This window comes from Triturus cristatus, chromosome 7 (genome assembly GCF_964204655.1).
Source record: "Triturus cristatus chromosome 7, aTriCri1.1, whole genome shotgun sequence".
Classification (NCBI taxonomy): Eukaryota; Metazoa; Chordata; class Amphibia; order Caudata; family Salamandridae; genus Triturus; species Triturus cristatus.
The window spans coordinates 1,490,260,590-1,490,282,462 of NC_140590.1; the positions used below are offsets into that span (position 1 = coordinate 1,490,260,590).

Below are 21,873 nucleotides of genomic sequence, written 5' to 3' on the forward strand. Positions count from 1 at the left end.
CTGGATAGACCTTTGAAGCAGTCCATGTGGTAATGCATGGTTGACTGCATGAGTACCTGCGTACTGACTGAATCATTAAACTACTGCTAGGAGACTGCTAGGGTGAAACCTTTAAGTTTTTCGGTTTTGGCGCAGTGAATAGATTAGTACATGGTACTGGATAAGTCACTGGAGGAGTGCAAGATGAGTGACAGGGTGTTTATTGAAGTATATAGATACTGACTAGTTAATTGAAGAAGTGAAAGACAAGTGTGTAGGTGACTAGAGGCGTACATGCATAGTGAATAGACGTTTAAACAGTCCATGAGCTAAGACCTCAGACAATGCATGACTACCTGGGCACTGACTGAATCATTACACTACTGCAAGGAGAGTGCCTGGGTTAATCTTTTTACGTTTTTGTGTTTTGGTGCAGTGAATAGATTACTACATAGTGCCAGATGAGTCAGTAGAGGTGTGCAAGTGGACTGAAACAGTGTTTACTGGAGTTTATAGATACTGACTAGTTAATTGAAGAAGTGAAAGACAGGTGTGTAGGTGACTAGAGGCCTGCATACATACTGGACAGACGTTTGAATCAATCCATGTGCTAAGGCCTGCCTCACTCCATTAGTACTTAGGTACTGACTGAATGATTAGACTATTGCAAGAAGAGTACCTGGGTGAATGTATAAGTGTTTCAGTTTTGGCACAGTGAATGCATTACTACATGGTGCTGAATAAGTCACTGGAAGAGTGCAAAGGGAGTGACAGGGTGTTTGCTGGAAGTACATGGATACTGACTGGGGAATTCAAGCTTTTAAAGACAAGTGTATAGTAGGTTAGAAGCCTGCATGCAGACTGGATAGACCTTTGAAGCAGTCCATGTGGTAATGCATGATTCACTGCATGAGTACCTGCGTACTGACTGAATCATTAAACTACTGCTAAGAGACTGCCAGGATGAAACTTTTAAGTTTTTCGGTTTTGGCGCAGTGAATAGATTAGTGCATGGTACCGGATCAGTCACTGGAGGAGTGCAAGATGAGTGACAGGGTGTTTATTGAAGTATATAGATACTGACTAGTTAATTAAAGAAGTCAAAGACAAGTGTGTAGGTGACTAGAGGCCTGCATGCATAGTGGATAGACGTTTAAACAGTCCATGAGCTAAGACCTCAGACACTGCATGATTACCTGGGTACTGATTGAATCATTACACTACTGCAAGGAGAGCGCCTGGGTTAATCTTTTTAAGTTTTTGTGTTTTGGTGCAGTGAATAGATTAGTACATAGGGACAGATGAGTCAGTAGAGGTGTGCAAGTGGACTGAAAGAGTGTTTACTGGAGTTTATAGATACTGACTAGTTAATTCAAGAAGTGAAAGACAAGTGTGTAGGTGACTAGAGGCCTGCATGCATACTGGACAGACGTTTGAAGCACTACATGGGCTAAAGCATGGGTCACTGCATGAGTACCTGGGTACTGACTGAATCATTAGAGTACTGCAAGGAGAGTGCCTGGATGAATCTTTTAAGTTTTGGGGTTTTGGCGAAGTGAATAGATTAGTACATGCTGCTGAATGAGTCACTGGAGGTGTGCAAGGGGAGTGACAGGGTGTTTATTGGAGTATATAGATACTGACTGGGCAAATGAAGGTGTGAAAGACAATTGTTTAGGTGGTTAGAGGCCTGCATGCATAGTGGATAGACATTTGAAGTAGTCCATATGCTAAAGCCGGGTTCACTACATAAGTACCTGGGTACTGACTGAATCATTAGAGAACTACAAGGAGAGTGCCTCGGTGAATTTATAGGTGTTTGGCTTTTGGCGCAGTAAATGGATTAGTACATGGTGCTGAATGGGTCACTGGAGAAGTGTATGGGGAGTGACAGGGTGTTTGCGGGAACTGTATATATACTGATTGGGATATTGAAGGTGTGAAAGACAAGTGTGTAGGTGGTTAGAGGCCTGCATGCATACTGGACAGACATGTGAAGCAGTCCATTATCTAAGGCCTGGGTCACTGCATGAGTACCTGAGTACTGACTGAATCATTAGAGTACTGCAAGGAGAGTGCCTGGATGAATCTTTTAAGTTTTGGGGTTTTGGCGCAGTGAATAGATTAGTACATGGTGCTGGATAAATCACTAGAGGTGTGCAAGGGGAGTGACAGGGTCTTTATTGGAGTATATAGATACTGACTGGGCAATTGAAGGTGTGAAAGACAATTGTGCAGGTGATTAGAGGCAAGCATGCATAGTGGATAGACGTTTGAAGTAGTCCATCTGCTAAGTCCGGGTTCACCACATAAGTACCTGGGTACTAACTGAATCATTGGAGTACTACAAGGAGAGTGCCTCGGTGAATTTATAAATGGTTGGGTTTTGGTGCAGTCAATGGATTAGTACATGGTGCTGAATGAGTCACTAGAGGAGTGCAAGGGGAGTGACAGGATATTTGCTGAAAGTGTATGGATAATGACTGGGGAATTGCAGGTATGAAAGACAAGTGTGTAAATGGTTAGAGGACTACCTGCATAGTGGATAGGGGTTTGAAGCAGTCCATGTTCTAAGGCCTGGTCACTGAATGAGTACTTGGGTACTGACTGAATGATTAGAGTACTGCAAGGAGAGTGCCTGGGTGAATTTATAAGTGTTTGGGTTTTGGCTCAGTGAATGGATTAGTACATGCTGCTGAATGGATCAGTAGAGTAGTGCAAGCGCAGTGACAGGGTGTTTCCTGGAAGTGTATGGATATTGACTGGGGAATTTAAGGTGTGAAAGACAAGTGTGTAGATGGTTAAAGGACTGCATACATAGTGCATAGGCGATTGAATCAATCCATGTGCTAAGGCCTGCCTCACTCCATTACTACTTGGATATTAACTGAATGTTTACAGTATTGCAAGGAGAGTTCCTGGTTGAATACATAAGCAATGACGAGCTTCTAATTCTACCAAAACTTGAGAACAGGAAAGGTTTCTAAGCAGTTATGTGTATGCAAAGATATGAAGTACCCAAATGCTTCTCTCACAATGGTTCCCAAATGCACACAGACTCACTCTAGACAAGCAACACTATCCCTTGGACTTTACCAAAACTCATTCACTACTGTGGAAGGGGTGAGGGGACTGCACACAATCTACATATTTCAGTACTGCACTTAAGTGTCAAAGCCTGACTCATTTTATCAATGCATAAGCAAAGACTGGCTTCTAAGGCTACTAAAACTTGACAACACGACAGGTTTTAAAACAGTTATCTGTCAGCAAATACACGATGTTACCAAATGCTTCTCTCACAATGCTTACCCAAATGCACACAGACTCACAGTGTGATTATAGATAAGCAACACTATCCCTAGGAGTTTACCAAAACTCATTCACTACTGTGGAAGGGGTAAGGGGACTGCACACAATCTACATATTTCAGTACTGCACTTTAGTGTCAAAGCCTGACTCATTTTATCAATGCATAAGCAAAGACTGGCTTCTAATGCTACTAAAACTTGACAACATGACAGGTTTTAAAACAGTTATCTGTCAGAAAATACACGATATAACCAAATGCTTCTCTCACAATGCTTACCCAAATGCACACCGACTCACAGTGTGATTGTAGACAGCCAACTATCCCTTGTACAAAATACATTTACTAGTCTACAAGATGTAAGGTGACTGCACACATTGCAGAACATTTTTCTCCTACACATTAGTACCAAAATGTTTCTCTCAAAATGATTCCTAAATGCACACAGACTCACTGTGTGATTCTAGACAAACAACACTTTCCCTTGCACTATACCAAAACACATTTCTTAATCTACGAATACTACATTTTAGTGTAGAAACATGACTCATTTTGCAAATTCATAAACAATGACTGGTTTCTAATTCTGCCAAAACATAAAAACAGCACAGTTATCTGTCTGCAAACACATGAAAAACACAAATGCTTATCACAGAATAGTTTCTACATGCACACACACTGTCAATAAGATTGTAGACAAAAAAAAGTACTCCCTGCACTTTAGCAGGAGAAATACATTAGTCTGAATAAAATCAAAATAGACCACATACATCCCCCCACAATTAAATAACTCACCTTTCAAGTTGTTTTGTAGATTAAGATGTATATCAGTCACACACCAGATTTTCTTATACAGAATCTCTGCACTGTGCACCTGTCAGCAAAACCAAAGAATGGTAAAGTTTTCCTCTCATTTTGCACACATATACATGTAAACATCAAATCACATTCCTTCCCACATTAATTCAAAAGCTAACACATATTTCTATTGGTTAAACATTTCAACCCTTTCCAAATGACATAAATTTGAACCCTACCCCCAATCTGCCTTCTGCTTGTTACCAAAGAAACAGGTCATGGAACACTGAACTGAGCACACAGGTCACAAGTTCAGCACACAATGTTGCTAATCAAAACAGCAAGTGTGCTTGACTTTTCAACATATCAGCTTATCATATATAATGTTCCTTTCAATCAGTTTTTGTTAACCAATAAGAATCATGCGTTTAAAAAAGAGAAACATGCACCCTAGTTTTCAGTGTAGAAGGTTGACAAACAACCAATGATTTCTTGTCTTTTTTCAAAACTGCATCTTAGCCACCATTTTAGAAAAATCTTACTTTTCAAAGTGCCATTTCATTTACAGAGACCAACTGAGTGCATCCAGACCTCCCTTCAAGATGCTTAGAGTGTGGATTGTGGGACACAGCTATATTTTCTGGAGCCAAAGGTATGCAGAAAGCAAAGGCATTCACAAAGACCTAGGTTTGCCAAATATAGACATTAAATGGATTGGACAGAGAGGGTTAAAGTGGCACAAATGGATGCCATTGGTAAAATCCTTTATGCATCTCCAACACCCTGACCTCATAATAGTGCACTGTGGTGGCAATGACCTAGGCACTTTGACTGGGGTAGGTCTGGAAATGCTTATGAAGGACACCTTTGCAGAATTGATTTCACTTTTTCCCAAATCTGCCTTTGTGTATTCTAACATATGCCAAAGGCAGAAATGGAAATGGTCCAATCCTTTTTGTCCACAGATTGAGAAAGCTAGGAAACATGTGAATAAATCTGTTTCTGCTTTTCTCCGAGACTATAGAATGGGGTCCATTTATAATAACAATCTGCACTTTCATATGCAAGAGATGTATAGGAGAGATGGAGTACACTTTACTGATGAAGGAAACAGAGTCTTCTTCAACAACTTTAGACTCTGTATAGGTACTTACTTATAAGTACCAAAAACTCTCAATGAACACAACGGCTCTTTTTAGAGCCACTCAAGAACAAAACACTTAAGCTTGATGTTTATCTGCCCAAAAATTCAGTTTTTTTCCCTTGAAGTCGTGCACCCAACACGTTAGGAACCGCACACCCTACACGAGAGAAATCGTGCACCCAACACTTTAGGAGCACGACTCCTAATTTTACCGTAAAAAAAAAATAGCCCCATCACTAATTTTTATTATCCCCGGGGACCCCATCCCCCGGGGTTTATTAAAACACGTTGGGGACCGTGGGGGGAGCCCCAACGCCCCCACGGTCCCAGCCGTGTCCCCGCGTCCTTCGGGAGCCGGCATTGCTTTTCCACACGGGGAGCTGCTGACATGCAGCTCCCCGTGTGGAAAAGCAATATCATTTGGATTTTGAAAGACAGAGCAGGTTTCCCTGCTCTCTCTTTCAAAATCCAAACAAAGTTTGCTATGGGAGGGTGGGAGACTCCTGCCCTCTCTTAGCAAACAACACTGTAGGAGCTGGCCCTGGGGGGTGGTGGTCCCCAGGGCCCTCCAGGGCTCCAGGAGGGGGGCCACGCAGCCCCCCTCCCTCAAACAATAAAGCCCCGGGGGGTGGTGGTCCCCGGAGCTTGGGGGGGCGTTCGGCCCACCCACCCTATCTATTTTCTAGCCCCGGGGGGTAGCGTTCCCCGGGGCTGGGGGGCCCCCTGGGCCCCCCATTAATTTTTACAGATTTAGCCCCCGGGATTTGGCCCCCTGGGGGCTAATTATTGAGGAAGCGCGGAAGCCCGCACTTCGGGTTTTTCTTTTTTTTCGGACGGATCCGCGCACCATTCGCGCACTTTGCCGTTTAAAAAAAAAAAAAAAAGGGGGCCCGGGGGGGGGGGGATCCTTCTGGGACCCCCTAAGCAACACTAGAGTGTCAGAGTATTTCTATCCTGTCCCCTTTACATCTTTCACACACTTATTTGCCATACTTAATCAGCCTCGCTTCTACCGAGGCACAAAATGGCTGCCAAGAGTTCCTGGTTTCGAATGTAGACAGACACTTGACAGCCAATTAGCATTCAGTGCATGATCGGGAGGGTGTGCACACGGTTCGCAGAGGGTGCGCTCAGGGTGCACATAAGGTGCGCGGATCCTCCAAGGCCATAGATATATCTTTACTTTTAACTCTAATTTTCTCAGGAACTACTCAACGGATTTACACCATTTATGCAAAAGGCACGAGTCTGAACTGAGGACTACCTCTTTGCCAAATTTGGTGTAATTCTGTTCAGCAGTTCGGGCTGTAGCTGCGTCAACAGGTCCTACGGGAAATTGCATGGGGAAAACGCGTTTTGGGACCCCCTTTTTTTCTCAGCCCCGCTTGACGAATCACCACGAAACTTTCAGAATAGGAGTGGACCGGAGCTGGCCAATAGTTTGGAAAATTTCGCGAAGATTCGTCAACCGGTGCCAGACTTATTGGGAATAGAATGTTGCGGATTTCCTATGGAAAATAGGTCCTAACTATATCTATATTCACTGAAAAAACCATAGGTTTCACACATGTTATAGTTAGCGGAAATTTTACTGATAAAAAACCAATGAAATTCCCCCGTTATAGTTAGTGCAGGCAACTATAACTCACGCGACCGCAATCCTCTGCTGATGCTAATACTGTATTTAGACACTTATTTGCCCATGTCTTCTTCCATACATTTTTAGCTATACATATATTACAAATATTTTTTTTTCATAAAGATACATATGTCATCAGCAGAAGATTGCGGTCGCGTGAGTTATAGTTGCCTGCACTAACTATAACGGGGGAATTTCATTGGTTTTTTATCAGTAAAATTTCCGCTAACTATAACATGTGTGAAACCTATGGTTTTTTCAGTGAATTTGCAAGGTTTTTTAAATGCTAATTCCTAACTATAACGTGTGTGAAACCTATGGTTTTTTCAGTGAATTTGTACGGTTTTTTAAATGCTAAGTTACTTTACGCCATTCGTGGCGTGCGCGCCCACTTAACGCAGTTCGTTCCGTGCGCGCACCGCGTGCCCACGTTACGCTAGATGGGCCATGTACGCACGATGCGCTTCGCGCACCGTGCGCACATGGAGGACATATGATGCACACGGGGTGGAGAGAGTGTGGATAATTTTTTTTTTTATTATTATTTTTTTTTATATTTTAGTTTAACTCATCTTTGAAATGAAATTCCCCCGTTATAGTTAGTGCAGGCAACTATAACTCACGCGACCGCAATCCTCTGCTGATGACATATGTGTCTTTATGAAAAAAAAATATTTGTAATATATGTATAGCTAAAATTTAATGGAAGAAGACATGGGCAAATAAGTGTCTAAATACAGTATTAGCATCAGCAGAAGATTGCGGTCGCGTGAGTTATAGTTGCCTGCACTAACTATAACGGGGGAATTTCATTGGTTTTTTACGAGTGAAATGTACAGCTAACTATAACTTGTGTGAAACCTATGGTTTTTTCAGTGAATATATATATATATATATATATATATATATAGATAGATAGATAGATAGATAGATAGATAGATAGATAGATAGATAGATAGATAGATAGATAGATAGATAGATAGATAGATAGATAGATAGATAGATAGATAGATAGATAGATAGATAGATAGATAGATAGATATAGAGTAGGGAGTCACTGTCAAACTTGACATGGTATGAATAAAAGCTGTGGACTAAAAGAACATATTGCCTACTCACAACAAAAATGATACAACTAGTTTGCTACATGACAATGGCTCCCAAGCTTGGTCTCAAGTCACTACCTTCAGCCTACTCATACCTCTTTTTCAAGTCTGTTAGCTAAGTCAATTTCTATATAACAAACTCATTTGCACAGGTATTGCTAGGAGTCTCAGCCTAATTCAGGAAAACAATCTTGTACATTGGTGACCTCTTTGGGGCTTTGAGTTTATATTCAGGTAATCTTGGCACATTTGGCATAGATTTTTAAATCATCTCATCATATGTTTTTACAAAAAAAAACATATTTTTGTAAAACCAAGGTGTAGGAAAGTAGGTTCTGCTTTTATGGTTACCTCCACTTTTTGCCTGGTGCTAAGCTGTTTTTGACTAGTCTTACTGGGATCCTGCTAATCAAGACCCCAGTCTCTCTGCTTTCTCGCCTAAATTGCTATGTTCAGTATTTAGGTACATCCTTGATTGGATACTGAGGTACCCTTATCAGTCCCTAGTATATGGTACTAAGGTACCCAGCGTCTACGTACCCCAGAGGTCCTTCATGGGCTGAGACATGTATTATGCCACCCATGGGAGACCATTCAAACTGTCACTACAGACCTGCCATTGCAGCCTGTGTGAGCTGGTGCTAGCACCACTTATGAAAGATATAAGTCTCCTATATCTAGGGTCACTTCAGTTAAAACCTAAACGTCACCCCTATAGCAGGCCTTTACAATCCTGAGGGGAGGGTGCTTGGTTCTAAGTTTGAGGGTGCCCCTGCATTAGCAGGACACCCCTACAACCTTCAGAGTTCATTCTCCCGGGTTGTAAGTGGAGTACCCACATCCCATATACACATCCCATATAGAGGGGCACAGTACAATTACATGCTGACCATCTCAAAATTGGCTGCAACGAATCCTATCATGTTTGGCATCAAACATGTTGGAATTATGCCCCCACACCGCCACTGGAATGGGCCTCAGTATGGCTCTCAGTGCTCCAGGTACCGGCCTTCTAGAGCCGGACAGCACAACAGGGCTGCTGCCGACCAGAGACACGATTCTATCCTCCTGCTGCTGAACCAAGCTTGAGCAGGGGAAGGCAGAACAATAGGTATCGTGTCACAGGGAGGTGTGACAACCTCCCAGACAGGATTTCGTGTATTGGGGCTGGGTGGGTGCGCTTACCAGGGCCACTCAGTCTGCACGGTCCGTTCAAACCAGCTCTGGGAGCCATTGGCTCCTGCTCTGGGGCAAAAATGGGCAAGGGACATGAAAGTATCCTCCCCTCTGTCCATGCCCTCCCCTGGGAGGGTCCCCTGAATCATCCCAACCCTTTCCTTAGGGTACTTAAAGGCTTACCTGAGTGTAGGTCCCTAGATTTGTCATGGGACTCGATTCAATTCAGATACCACTTCAACTTCTATTGTCTGGGCACTCTGGACTTCACTGGACTTCGTTTGGGCTCGACTTTGTCTCCCTTCCAGTCTGCTGCATCGTCTGTGCCTATACACCATACAGGAACCTTATGAGGCCTGTAGACATCCAAGACACCTGAAGGAATCTCCCTTGGAGTGAAGGAGTGAAGGAGTCACTTCCCTGTATCCGCAGGCACCACAACTAAGCTGACCGGTCTGCTGATCCTGAGCTCCCACAGAGCCTGAAAGGCTCAGTAACACAGGTGGTAGTTCCCCAAAGTTCTTGAGGCCTGCCCTCTCACCAAGTTTGGGGCAGTATACCTAGCAGAAGCTGCAGGAACTGAACCCCCTTTTGTACCGCAATGACTTGCCGTTGCAAAGGCTTGTTGGCTTCCTTACACCAAGATCTTCAGGCTCCAAGAGGCCCCAACCTCAAGCATTTCCAGAGACCAGAATCCTTGTCCACACCACATTGGTTGCACTGTGGTCTACATCTTATGATGAGCTGCTCGAAGTCCTCTTGTGACTCCAGTGCCTCCAGCCTGTGGGTCCTGTTGAAGATCCTCTCTGCTTCTTTTGGGATCCCCTGATTGCTCGGGCCTGCCTTGACTCCCCTGCTTGTGGTGAGTCTCCTGAACTTTGCTGGTCCCGACATTGCACCTTCTTCAACATCCACGTTGTTTGCAGTTGCCAAGGCTCCCGACGGACACCGACCACTCAGCTATCAACATCCAACATGGGACACCTCGTGCACGGTTCCTGGTCTTCCACAGCATCGCTTGCTCCTCACAGCTACAGAGTCAAGGTCACTGTCAACTCTCCTGCAACTCCCGACATCAGCTGGTATTTGTCTTCCAGGTCTCCAGGTCACTCGTGAGTGACAAAGGCTCTGTCCTCTCTGCTTGCAAGTACTCTTCAACTTGAATCCACCTTCGGATTCCACCAGAAACGTTCTCCATTTCCAGCAGCGGCACTTTCCTGAAGTCCTCCATTGGGTTCAACAGCAGTTTTTGACACCACTTCACACCTATGCACAAAGCTTCCCTGGTGTAGGTAAGGTGGGTACTAGGGTATCCATGGATAGGGTGGCTCTCCAACCTTCTGTGTTCCACTGTGTTTCTTGAGGGTTCACTGGGAAGGGTCCCTAATCTTTAAAATTGCAACTGCAACTTACACATTGTTCTCACACTGCACACAATCTCCGTGGGGTTCCTAGTCACTCACCTTGGGTGGTTCCTTGGGTCCTTGACACTTCGACATCCTCTGGGCATTGTCCTGACATGAGTGATGGTTCTTATATCACTTTCTTAGTATTTGGTTTGGTCCCTCCCCTGGGGCCCACTGTGTATTCTGTGCTATTTACAGGCTCTCTATGCAAAGTATTGTGTGAATTGTGCATATCTTCGGGTAGGAAATATTTGTATGTGTTAGGGAGTATAATATAATAAACACATATTTTTTATAAATAATTTGTGTGGTTCTTTTTCATTTAATCTATACCTATAAGATTGCATTCTGGTAAAACAAGTTGCTTTAAACTCCTTCTGGACTAAGAGTGAAGGTTGCTCTCCACAACTACCTCCCCAGCCTTGCAAATGTGCCTCAAGGCAATCCCCCTTGTGATGAGGGCGAGTTCCACTAATTGCCCCGGACCTGGATGCTTCAGTTGTAAGCTCCGAAGTTCCCAGGACTGAGTGTCAATCTGTGGCAAATGAGGGACTGCTGCCTTTCCACCTAAGGTCAGCCAATGAGGAAAGACAGCCGTCCCAACTCTTCTGGGAACTCCAAGGCTTTCTGCTACTGGAGCTGCAGGTTCGGTAAGTATTATGTTTTTGAATGTTTGTTGCATGCATGTGTGAATGTATAAATGCAAGAATTGGTTGTGAGTGTAATGAATGGGTGTGTATACACACATGTGTGTGAATGCATAGGTGTGATTGAGTAGGTATAAACATGTGCGTGTGTGGCCTTACCACCACTGTCCTTGACAAAATTCCTGGCCGCCACTGCTTTTAGTATGTATGAAACCAAAATTGTGATTTTACAGCACATTACCAAGTAACAATTTGAGGTTGCAACAACATACAGAATTGGTATTTGGGAGGGGTTTGTTTAGAACAGCCCTTAAGAATAGCGGTTTGCAGTAGTAAGCATTCCTGTTTCTTTGAGACCAAACTACGGTCACAAAACATCCAGTTTTTATAGACAACTTGAAGGCAGCGATAGGACATTCACAAACGGGAATGGTTCCGTACGGGACCAGCTCTCCTTTGAGAATGTTGAAAAAAATATTTTTAAGAGTAGGCAGTGGTCTCAAGGACCACTGCCTACTCTTAAAAAAATTGTAGTTTCACTTTGTATTACACATTAACTTGAATTTGTTTTGTTAAACACACTCTGTTTTCCTTCATGGGAAACAGGCTGTGTTTTAAAACAAAATGTTACCTTATTTATAAGCACTCAATAGACATGGGTGGTGATTTAATAGGGTAATGGCACTCCTAAGGGAAATTCACAAACCAGTAAATTTTACACCTTATCTTGGAAGCGGTGCTGTAGGGTAAAGAGAACCACCCTCCTTCCTGTGATGTGGCCAGGCCAGCAAAACAATAAGAATACAGTCTCCAGCACAGGTACAATACTAACTGTGAGGTGATGTTATATACATTGTGTTATATTTTATTTATTTTTATTCATAAAGTTTAATATAGTGCAAACATGACCCTAGAGGGTATCAGAGTGCTTTACATAACACTGTTCAGATACATTAGAAGGTGGAGGGTAATATACATACACTCAATTTACAGGTAGACAGTGCTGGGTAAGATAACATATATTGAAAAACAGTAACATAAGAAGAGTTAGAGTCTTAGGATGTGAATTTGTTCATTAGAAGCATTTTCACTTCTTTTTTGAAAGAGGAAGGGATCCTGTGAACATCTGGTGCTAATGAGTTTCAAATTTTCGGTGCGATACCTGAGAAGGCTCTGCAGCGTGTTCTTTTTTGTGGAAGGATTGTGGTTTCAGTAGTAGTGAGCCAGCGCTTTGCGAATGTCTGCAACCTCCAGACAGCTCTAGCTTTTGTGCTAAGTAATTGGGGGTTTTGGTGATCCAGTCTTGATAACACATTGTGTTATATTTTATTTATTTTTATTCATAAAGTTTTATATGGTGCAAACATGACCCTAGAGGGTATCAGAGTGCTTTATATAACACTGTTCAGATACATTAGAAGGTGGAGGGTAATATACATACACTCAATTTACAGGTAGACAGTGCTAGGCAAGATAACATATATTGAAAAACAGTAACATAAGAAGAGTTAGAGTCTTAGGATGTGAATTTGTTCATTAGAAGCATTTTCACTTCTTTTTTGAAGGAGGAGGAGGAAGGGATCCTGTGAACATCTGGTGGTAATGAGTTTCAAATCTTCGGTGCGATACCTGAGAAGGCTCTGCAGCGTGTTCTTTTTTGTGGAAGGATTGTGGTTTCAGTAGTAGTGAGCCAGCGCTTTGCAAATGTCTGCAACCTCCAGACAGCTCTAGCTTTTGTGGTAAGTAATTGGGGGTTTTGGTGATCCAGTCTTGATAACACTAGGGCTTGTACCACCATTTTTAGGTCGACCTGTGGGAAGAAGGGTTTAAGTTTTCTTAGGATACTCATCTGATGATTAGCTCCTTTGGTGGCGTTACTGATGTGTGCCTGCACATTCAAGTGTTTGTCTAGCGTGATTCCCAATGATTTAGCCAGTGATGTGAGGAGAGCAGTTAAAGGTTGTTAGATGCTTCAGCCAGAGGTCTATCTTTGGTGTGTGGTTGGGGGAGAGATGAGGAGTAATTCCGTTTTGTTGGTGTTAAGCATGAGGTGGATGCCGGTGAGCTAATTTTGAGTGCTATGCAGAAAGATGTTGAGGAAGATGAAGTCCTCTGAGGAGGAGATTTTCATATACAATTGTGTGTCGTCTGCATACATATGATATAGAATGTTCGCAGAATTCAGCGCATTTGCCAGGGGTTCCATGATTAGATTGAAAAGGATGGGTGATAGTGCAGAGCCCTGTGGAACTCCAAGGGTGACCATGGAGGGTTGAGAGAGGGAATGCTTCATCTTGATTTTTTGGGTTCTGTTGTTTAGGAAAGAGGTAAACCATTGTCGTACGGGACCAGATAAACCCATCGTTTGTTACAGTAGGGACAATAGTTCGTCATTTTTAACCGTGTTGAAAGTGGAGGATAAGTCTAGAAGTATCAAAATACATGCTTCATTATGGTCTAGCATTTTTAATATGTCGTCCATAATGTGGGTGAGTGCTGATTCGGTGCTATGTCCTTGACAGAAGCCAGATTGGTGTTGATCTAGAAGATTGAAGTTCTCAATGTGGTTGCATAGTTGAGTTTGCACACATTTTTCTATTAGTTTCTCCAGAGTGGGGATTTTGGATATAAGGTGGTAGTTGTTGATATCTGAGGAGAGGGAATTTACTTTTTTTAGTATGGGTGTAACCTACCCTACCTTGAGGCAGTCAGGAATAGTGCCTTGCTTAAGAGAGGCGTTTACATTCTTTGATCATAAGGGAAGAATAGAGGTTTTTATCATTTTGAATATGGCACGAGGTAGTGGATCAATGAAGTGATTGGAGGGATTAATCGCTAGAAGGATGTTGTAGATGTCATTTTCAGTGTAGGTCATGAAGGTGTGCCCGGAGGCATTGTTTCTTGGGACTACCACCAGTGTAGTAAGTTGGTACTTGACCTGGGAGTAGAATGTAGACTCATGATCGGTAGCTGGTTGAACAGCATTCTTAGATTGTAGGTCGAGTTCAATGGTTTTTGTTTTTTCTAAGAGGAAATTGGCCAGGCCCTCACAATTGGGGGTAGCTGTCTCTCTTTGTTCTGTAGAATTTGATTAGTTGAACGATTGTTGTTTAACTATTTCAAATACATTTTTGGGACAATTAATGGCTTGATTCAGATGATTTCTAAAGAAGACCGCCCCTTAGCCTTTAAGATTTTCCTGCTGTAAGTATTCCTCAGAGCTCTAAGGTGATTTAGGTGTTTCATAGAGGGTGCCGATTTCGATATTCCTTCTGCTGATCTTAGTTTGCATCGATCAGAGTTCAGACTCTCGTTCAACCATGGTTTAGGGATGTTGTTGGAAACGTTTTTTGTTGAAGGGGGGCTGTTGAGTCAAGTATTTCAAGAATAGTGGAGTTGTAGAAGTATGTGAGGTCATAGACATCTGCCATGCCTGCTTGGTGGATCAGGTCGGTGTTGCATCGGTTTGCTAGGTCTATAGGGTTAATATTTGGGGTATTCCTTTTCCATTGTTTTGTTTTCATAGGTTGACATCTTCTCTGGGTCACCTTAATATTGATAGAGAAGAAGATGCTTTGATGGTCAGACTAATCGCAGGGGATAATAGAATCTAATTTGACATTGTTTATTTTAACTATGATGAGGTCCAATGTTTCTCCCTTGTTGTGGGTTGGACTGTCACAGAATTGGGTCAGATCTTGATCTGATAGGAAGGATTTAAGACAGTTTACAGAATGATTGTTTGTATTGTTCCAATGGAGATTGAAGTCTCCTAGGTACATTTGCGACACTTGTGGGTTGTCGTTGGATATGATGGCTTCCATTATCTGTTCCATGAACCGTAGATTATCACTAGGGGGGTGATATATTATATGGAGTTGCCTAATGATGCAGTTATTGTTTGTGATGTTGATGCAAAGATATTCACAGGTAGAGAGACGATGTGTGTTTGATTAACTGAGATTGTGTTTCGGTAAAAGCATGCTAACCCACCGCCAGGTTTCACGGTTCTGTCTGAGCGGATTATGTCATGGCTGGGAGGCAACAATAGGTCTAGGATAGGTGAGAAGGAGCTATTTAGCCATGTTTCAGTAAGGATAAAAATGTCAAGCTCATTTGAGAGGATGAGATCGTAGATGTCGGACGCATGTTTGCTAGCTAATCTGCAATTGAGAAGTACCCACTTCAGTTTGCTAGTGTAGTGGGTAAGGTCTGTTATTATTATTATTATTTTTTCATCCTTTTACTACAATGGGTTGTTTTTAGTATATTATTTACTTAGCCTTGAAGATGTTGCGGGACTGTGTGCCCAATAGGCGACCAAAAACGTGTTTTGGAGAAGGAATTATGACAGCTACATAAAAGATAAAGAAAGAAAGAGAAAAAAAGAAATGAATAAAAAAAGACAATAAAGAGAATTTGTTTGTCAACATTGACCAGTGATCATATGCTAATTGCTATTGTGCGTGTGCAGGGGACTGTATTCTTATTATTTATCAGCAATCACAGACATGGTGGTCTGCTGGCCTCAGCAGGTCACCATCCCTGTGATGGCGACTATTCCTAGTGGGTCACAATTAGCAACCTACCTTATTAATATTCATGATGTAGATTAAACTGCAACCCAATAGGAATTTATTTTGTGTGAACTGACCTACTAATACATAGGTTGGTTAGCAAAATAAAAAACTGGTCACGATAATTCTGGTCACAAATTACAGACAGTATTTTGCAACCAGTTCTACTTACATCTGGTCCTTTGCTCTCAAGAGCCAATGGAAGGTAGGCAGGAAAACATATGAGCTTTTTCTTTACAAAAAGGTTTATGGCCTTCTCTATGGAAGAGGGTATTCCATCATCACAACTATATTGTGGGCTAATCTAGTGGAAGGGGGAGATTGGAGATCACCCTTCGTCCCAGGTGCTACCTCGATTGCGTAATGCAGAATGCATAGAAAGAGGTAATAACAAAGAGAAATCAACACATTTCTCCATGTCTGCCATGGTTGCACTGGCATACCCTTTTGTCGCAATCCCAGGTTTACTGATTTCAGTAAGTCTGGGATTGAGCTAAATTCCATGAGTGGATGAACGGGAAATGGCCATGCTCTACCTATGAAATGACTGGCACTACCAAATATAATGCAATGCAGTGCAAGCCACAGTGTAGCATTATGTTTTTTTACAAGATGCACAGGGCAGCTTAAATTGTCCTGCCTCGGCCTTTGTATTGCCTTGGCTGCCTTGCATGATGCATGGGCAATGCAAGGGCAATGGAAAGGCTTAGTAAATCTAGGCAAAAATATCAGTTTGGAGTGGATAGGCACTCTTCTAAAAATGATGATCTTGAGGAAGAGTGATAAATCCCTATAGCATGCTGGCCTCTGTGTGAGGTTTTGATTCCTTAATTTGTTGGAAGCCATAACGTGATTGGCGTCACTGCAAGACATCCACTGGTAAGGGTGTGGAATCAGGGAGGGATTACATGTTTTGCTGAATTCCTAACTGCAGTCATGTGCCTGTGAGTATCATGAAAACGACTCTGTGCAAGGCAATATTCTTATGATCTTGAAAGTTTATGCGTATAGAATTTAGTATGAAACATGTTTGCATTACATGCACTGTATACTTCATTTGGTGAAAACCCACATGGACCTTAGCTCAATTTCTATACTTTCAAATCACAACTTCATCATCATACAAGGAATTACTGTACAAAAGGTGAATTTAACAACATTAAATCCACCTAATTCCACATGAATTCTAGATATTTGTGAAGACAAGTTTTATATTATATGATCTTTTTTATGGCTTTTTCTCATCTATATACATTTTGGAGAGACCTATTTGTTTAACTCTCATGTGATTAGCATAATGTTAGTTAGATATGTTTAGTTTTGCTAAAAGGTAGTTTCTTTTTCTAGAACAGCTTGAAATATTACCAAGATGTCACAAACCCACATAGAGTCGTAGCGGACTGTGGAAATACTGCATGTGTTAAGAGTGCTCAGGAACATAAACTGTGATATTTCTATGCAGAGTTTGATACATCTAAATATTTCTATGCCTAAACTTGTGTGGTGCCAAAAAAAATTTTGGATAAGCGCTTAAGATAATTGGCAAATCTTTACAGATACTTCGTTAACAGTTCTCAGATATGGGAGTTTTAAATTTCACTTAGATTTTATCTCATACTTTTCTATTGCTCTACGGTTTTGTTACAGGTGCTTGAACTACTCTGCAGATATTTATGGAATTTAAGGAACTTTTCCAAAAGTGATATTCTGAAACAAAGGACTGGTATCCATGAAGGAATATGGTCCACCAGCATCATCCTTTCCACCGTCACCTGCGTTATTGGCCTGTTGGGTAATGGACTTGTGATCTGGTTGACTACATTCAGAATGAAGAATGTGAAAAGCAACATATGGTTCTTAAACTTGGCAGTGGCTGATTTTGGCTTTCTCATCTGTTTACCTCTTGGGCTGACCTCCCTGTTCTTGGAGAAATGGCCTTTCGGTGCCTTCCTGTGCAAGACCCATCACTTTGTATTCACTGTGAACATGTATGTCAGCATTTTCATCCTGACGGCTCTCAGTATTGACCGGAGCATCTCTGTGGTATTGCCGCTCTGGCATCGTGAGCATGCTTCTAGGCGATTTTACTTCTACATCTGTACAGCCCTTTGGATAGTCACAGTGGTGCTGAGTGTGCCTATACTGCTGCATAGCAAGGTAAGAAGAAGCCCTGATGGGCAGCAGTGTGACCTGGCCTTCTATGGAGAGGAGGTGTTTAATGCAAACAATCTCTTAATAAATTCTTCAGAGTGTAGAGCAGAGAAGGAGAAAATAACTTTATCAAGTACTCTTGACATGTCAACCCTTTCAGAAGCTAAGAAAGATCACCTAAGCTCTTTTTACTTAGCGGGCACAACAGAAGACAGAAATTACAGTTCAGTTCAAAGGATAATCCGTGGCAACAAAAGTGATGATGTCCAAATTTATGCGAATATGATTCCAATTGTTCAGACCGTTTTTATTTCACTGGTTTCAAGTAATGCTGAGTTGACTTTTCTGGAGACTCCTTTTAACCAACAAGACTGCCAGAATGATGTCTGGCAAAAGTTCCTGCTGAACTGCACCAATGCCAGGGAGGTGAACAAGTGGCATCAGATGCTTTCATCAATGGAGCTAATTCTTATTCCAGTGTTTGTTATTGGCATCTTCATCCCATTGGCCATCATTGTCTCTTCCAACATTCTTGTCATCTTCAAAGTTCAAGAGTCTCAATCTGGGAAGGCAGGGAGATTCACTAGACTTTATGTGGTCATTCTAACCATGGTGGGGGCATACTTTCTCTCGTGGATGCCCATAACAGTGGTCCAGATTATGATAATGGAAGCTGCACACCAAATGGATCTACAGCAGATGAACAGCCTGTTTTCCGTTATGCCTTTGGTATCTTGCATAGCATCCGTCAACAGCTGCCTGAACCCCATTCTTTATGTGTTGATTGGCCAAAAGGTGAAGGATACGTTGAAGGAGTCAATTACTAGCATGTGGCAAAGTATTACAGATAATTCCCAGTCATAATTACAGTGGGATCTGGCGAATTAGGATTTTAGAGGTTCATCCTTTTTTATCAGTGTTAAACATAAATAATAGCAGCCAACGCCTTATTTTTTAAAGTGGAGTATCAAAACATTTTGTAAAGAAACAGCAGAGAAGGATGTATAGGCAGCCAATTATATACACTTTATTTGAGAAGATCTGACATTATTTAAGATCTTCAGAAATGTTTATGGATAATGGAGAAACAAAATAGGATGATTTTTAGTGTTAGTGATATAGAGTTAAATAATGTTTTCTCTCTAACAGGAATTATAACCTTTTTCTCAGATAAAGTTATCAAAAGCAATGGCTTCAATTGGCCCAATGTAATCTGTGTTTCAGAAATTTGAATCCTTCCTGAAGCCTTAAACTGAAACTTTTAACTTGATGTCTTTCATTCTATTAATTGATCATAGGTCAGGGTAACGAAAGAATGACAATGATATTTGCAGATATCACCCTACTTGTTTAACATTTTTTCATCCTACATGTAATAAAGAACGAGAGCCCAAATTGCAAAGTTATTTCAGCTGTAAACATAAAACTCTATCTATGTCTGCCAGCAGTTCACACAAAGATTCCTGGCAAGTGTATATGGATCTACTACTACAGAGATCTCCACCACTAGTTCTAAGAAATCTGCTGCTCTAAATCTGTGCATTAAGTGGAAAGTGGGCTTTTCAGGGTGTGTTTTGCCTTGCAAATTTAAGAAAGTCCATAAATCTCTCCATTGTGGACATTCAAAAACCCCTATATGACCCCTAACTACTGTAGAAATGGTCAGTTACTTCTTTTAGGATGGTCAGGGGAATGGATCATGCCCAGATTTGGTGGGGATGTGAAAGGCTTTGTCCACAGGGAAACGTTTTCCTCTTAGTACTTGAGGAAGTGCATAGAAATATGTATTTCAGGAGCTCACATGAGTTTTGGGAACTGTGGTCCTGACTGAGGCCTTGGTGAATGAAGTACAGTCTCTCAGGGTGGTGGACTACATTAACTCTGCTACCCTGATGGACTACTTTCTGCTGATTTAGAAATGAATGCCAGGAAAATGGTTATCTTGGTACACTAAATAGAACTGCCTTTATGGTAGTTCTCTTCAAGGTCCTGAAGGTTTGGTGGATGACTGCCGTTGATTTTGCTGGACTTCCAACAAACTTTTAACATTTTTTATTTAAAAAACAAACGGCCAAAATGGGAGTTTATCTCTGGAAAGAAAAAACTCTTGACCTTGCACCCTGTGAGCTTTCTTCAAGTGTGTGGGAGGGTCATTATTTTTTTCTGTCTCACAGACAGAATAAAAAGGACATCACATCTTCTACCCAAACTTGGACCAGCACTGTAATGCTCTTCCACCACAAGCTTTCCATTGGTAAATCTAAGAGGGCCTTTGTCGACAGAAAGCTAAGAGTTCACCCAACTCTAAATGAGAAGGGGCAGACCAAGACTTCGTTGGATCGGGTACTCCATCCCGTAGGGGATGGAGTACCCTGGCTGCCAAACTCTAAATTAGACCCTGTGTATCTTCTGGCCATACTCCTGCATGTTCTGTAATCACATATAGCATGTCCAAGATTTGTTTTCCCTTTATGATAAGCAGTGTTTGAATTTGCATGTATGTTTGAGAATTGTTTTGGAATAATTATGTTTTATTGTGCATGGAGTACACACCTATTTAGAGAACATCATATTTTGCAGCAAGTCACCATCTCACTTGATCAACAATGCAGGGTGCTGTGTATAATGAAGATCTACCCACTCCCATCCTTACCGCTTTGCCTGCTCTGTTTCTGCTTACTCCACGTCCATCACACAAATATCATTTTGAGGAGGATGATGTGGTGGACATGGTAGATACCTTCTTGTCAAGCTCAGTGGCATCTTGAATATGACAGTATTTTCCACTTGCTTAGGGGCCTGACAATGCTTCATATATGATCAGCAATTTGAACAGTATGGTATTGATCCTGAATATCGAACAGAAAATATCCTGGTACCCTAGTATTATCAACAAAATATAGAACACCAAAATATCAAAAAGTAAGTATGTATAGATCTTCCTTATCTAAATGTAAACACATATACCTTGATGATATATACATCTTCAAAGTGCATAGATGTGAAGTTAAGAACAGTAAATTTATACTTTCTCAATGTGCACATACCTTTTGATATTTTGCTTCTCAATATTTTGTCCATAATAATAAAGTATCACAATATCCCCATTCTCAATATTCAGTAGTCCAACATAACAACAAGCTTTCTCCGGAGAACACTATCAGCCAATACCATTTTGTCACAGCCATCAACCCAGACCTCTTAGTGTGATACCCACCTATGTATGGAGAAATTAAAAATAAATTGCTTCTCAAAAGTGATCAGTGGTTATTGAAAAATGCACACCTAACTCAACAGAACTTATGGAGGGCTCATGTTATCTCTGGCTGTGCAGCAGGGCGTATACAACTTCTTCTCAACTATATAGACTAGTTTGCACTGGTTTGCAATCGCTGTGTTCTGGAAGGATATTATACAAGATACCATTGCGATGAAGGAGCACTATGTGATGTGCCATCCCAATAGTTTTCGCCAAATTCCTACCAGTTAAAAATAAGAAAACCCTGCATTGCTACAAAAAAGTTTATTTTCAGAAGTATCAGTTTTGCAAAAGAGCTGCATGCACCCAACCTCTGGAATTAGCCCATACAATATGGACAGAGCACAATTTATGTACCACTTATTTCTTTCACAACAGTAAACTAATTTTAAGCACATTGAAAACTGTCCAAATGTTATTAAATGGTGATAGGCTGTTTGCCTAGTCCTGTACCCTTTGATATTGCACTGCAGCTTTGGATGCAAAACATATGTTTGACCATGACTTGTACCTAATCAAGGTCGTTGGCCAAGCAAATGAGCATCCAGCTCCATGCCATGTCCTTTGGCTATGCCCTGCTCCCTCTGTCCCTGGTTGTCTCCTGTTAAAAATCTTTGTTCAAGTATAGTGGCTTTGATTGCAACCGTTGGGCATGCCCTGAGTGCACTCCCCCTTTACACT

General features: G+C 41.7%; 1 protein-coding gene across 1 annotated transcript in view; it reads left to right on the forward strand.

Annotated features, from left to right (window-relative positions):
- The window catches only part of LOC146812240 (C3a anaphylatoxin chemotactic receptor-like), a 113,487-nt gene extending 94,162 nt beyond the window's left edge, over positions 1-19,325 (forward strand). Inside the window, exon 2 of the mRNA XM_085614565.1 lies at positions 17,430-19,325. Within this exon, the coding sequence (XP_085470691.1) occupies positions 17,430-18,797 (1,368 nt within the window). The 3' untranslated portion in view covers positions 18,798-19,325. The remainder of the gene's footprint in view (positions 1-17,429) is intronic.
- Positions 19,326-21,873: the final 2,548 nt, after the last annotated feature.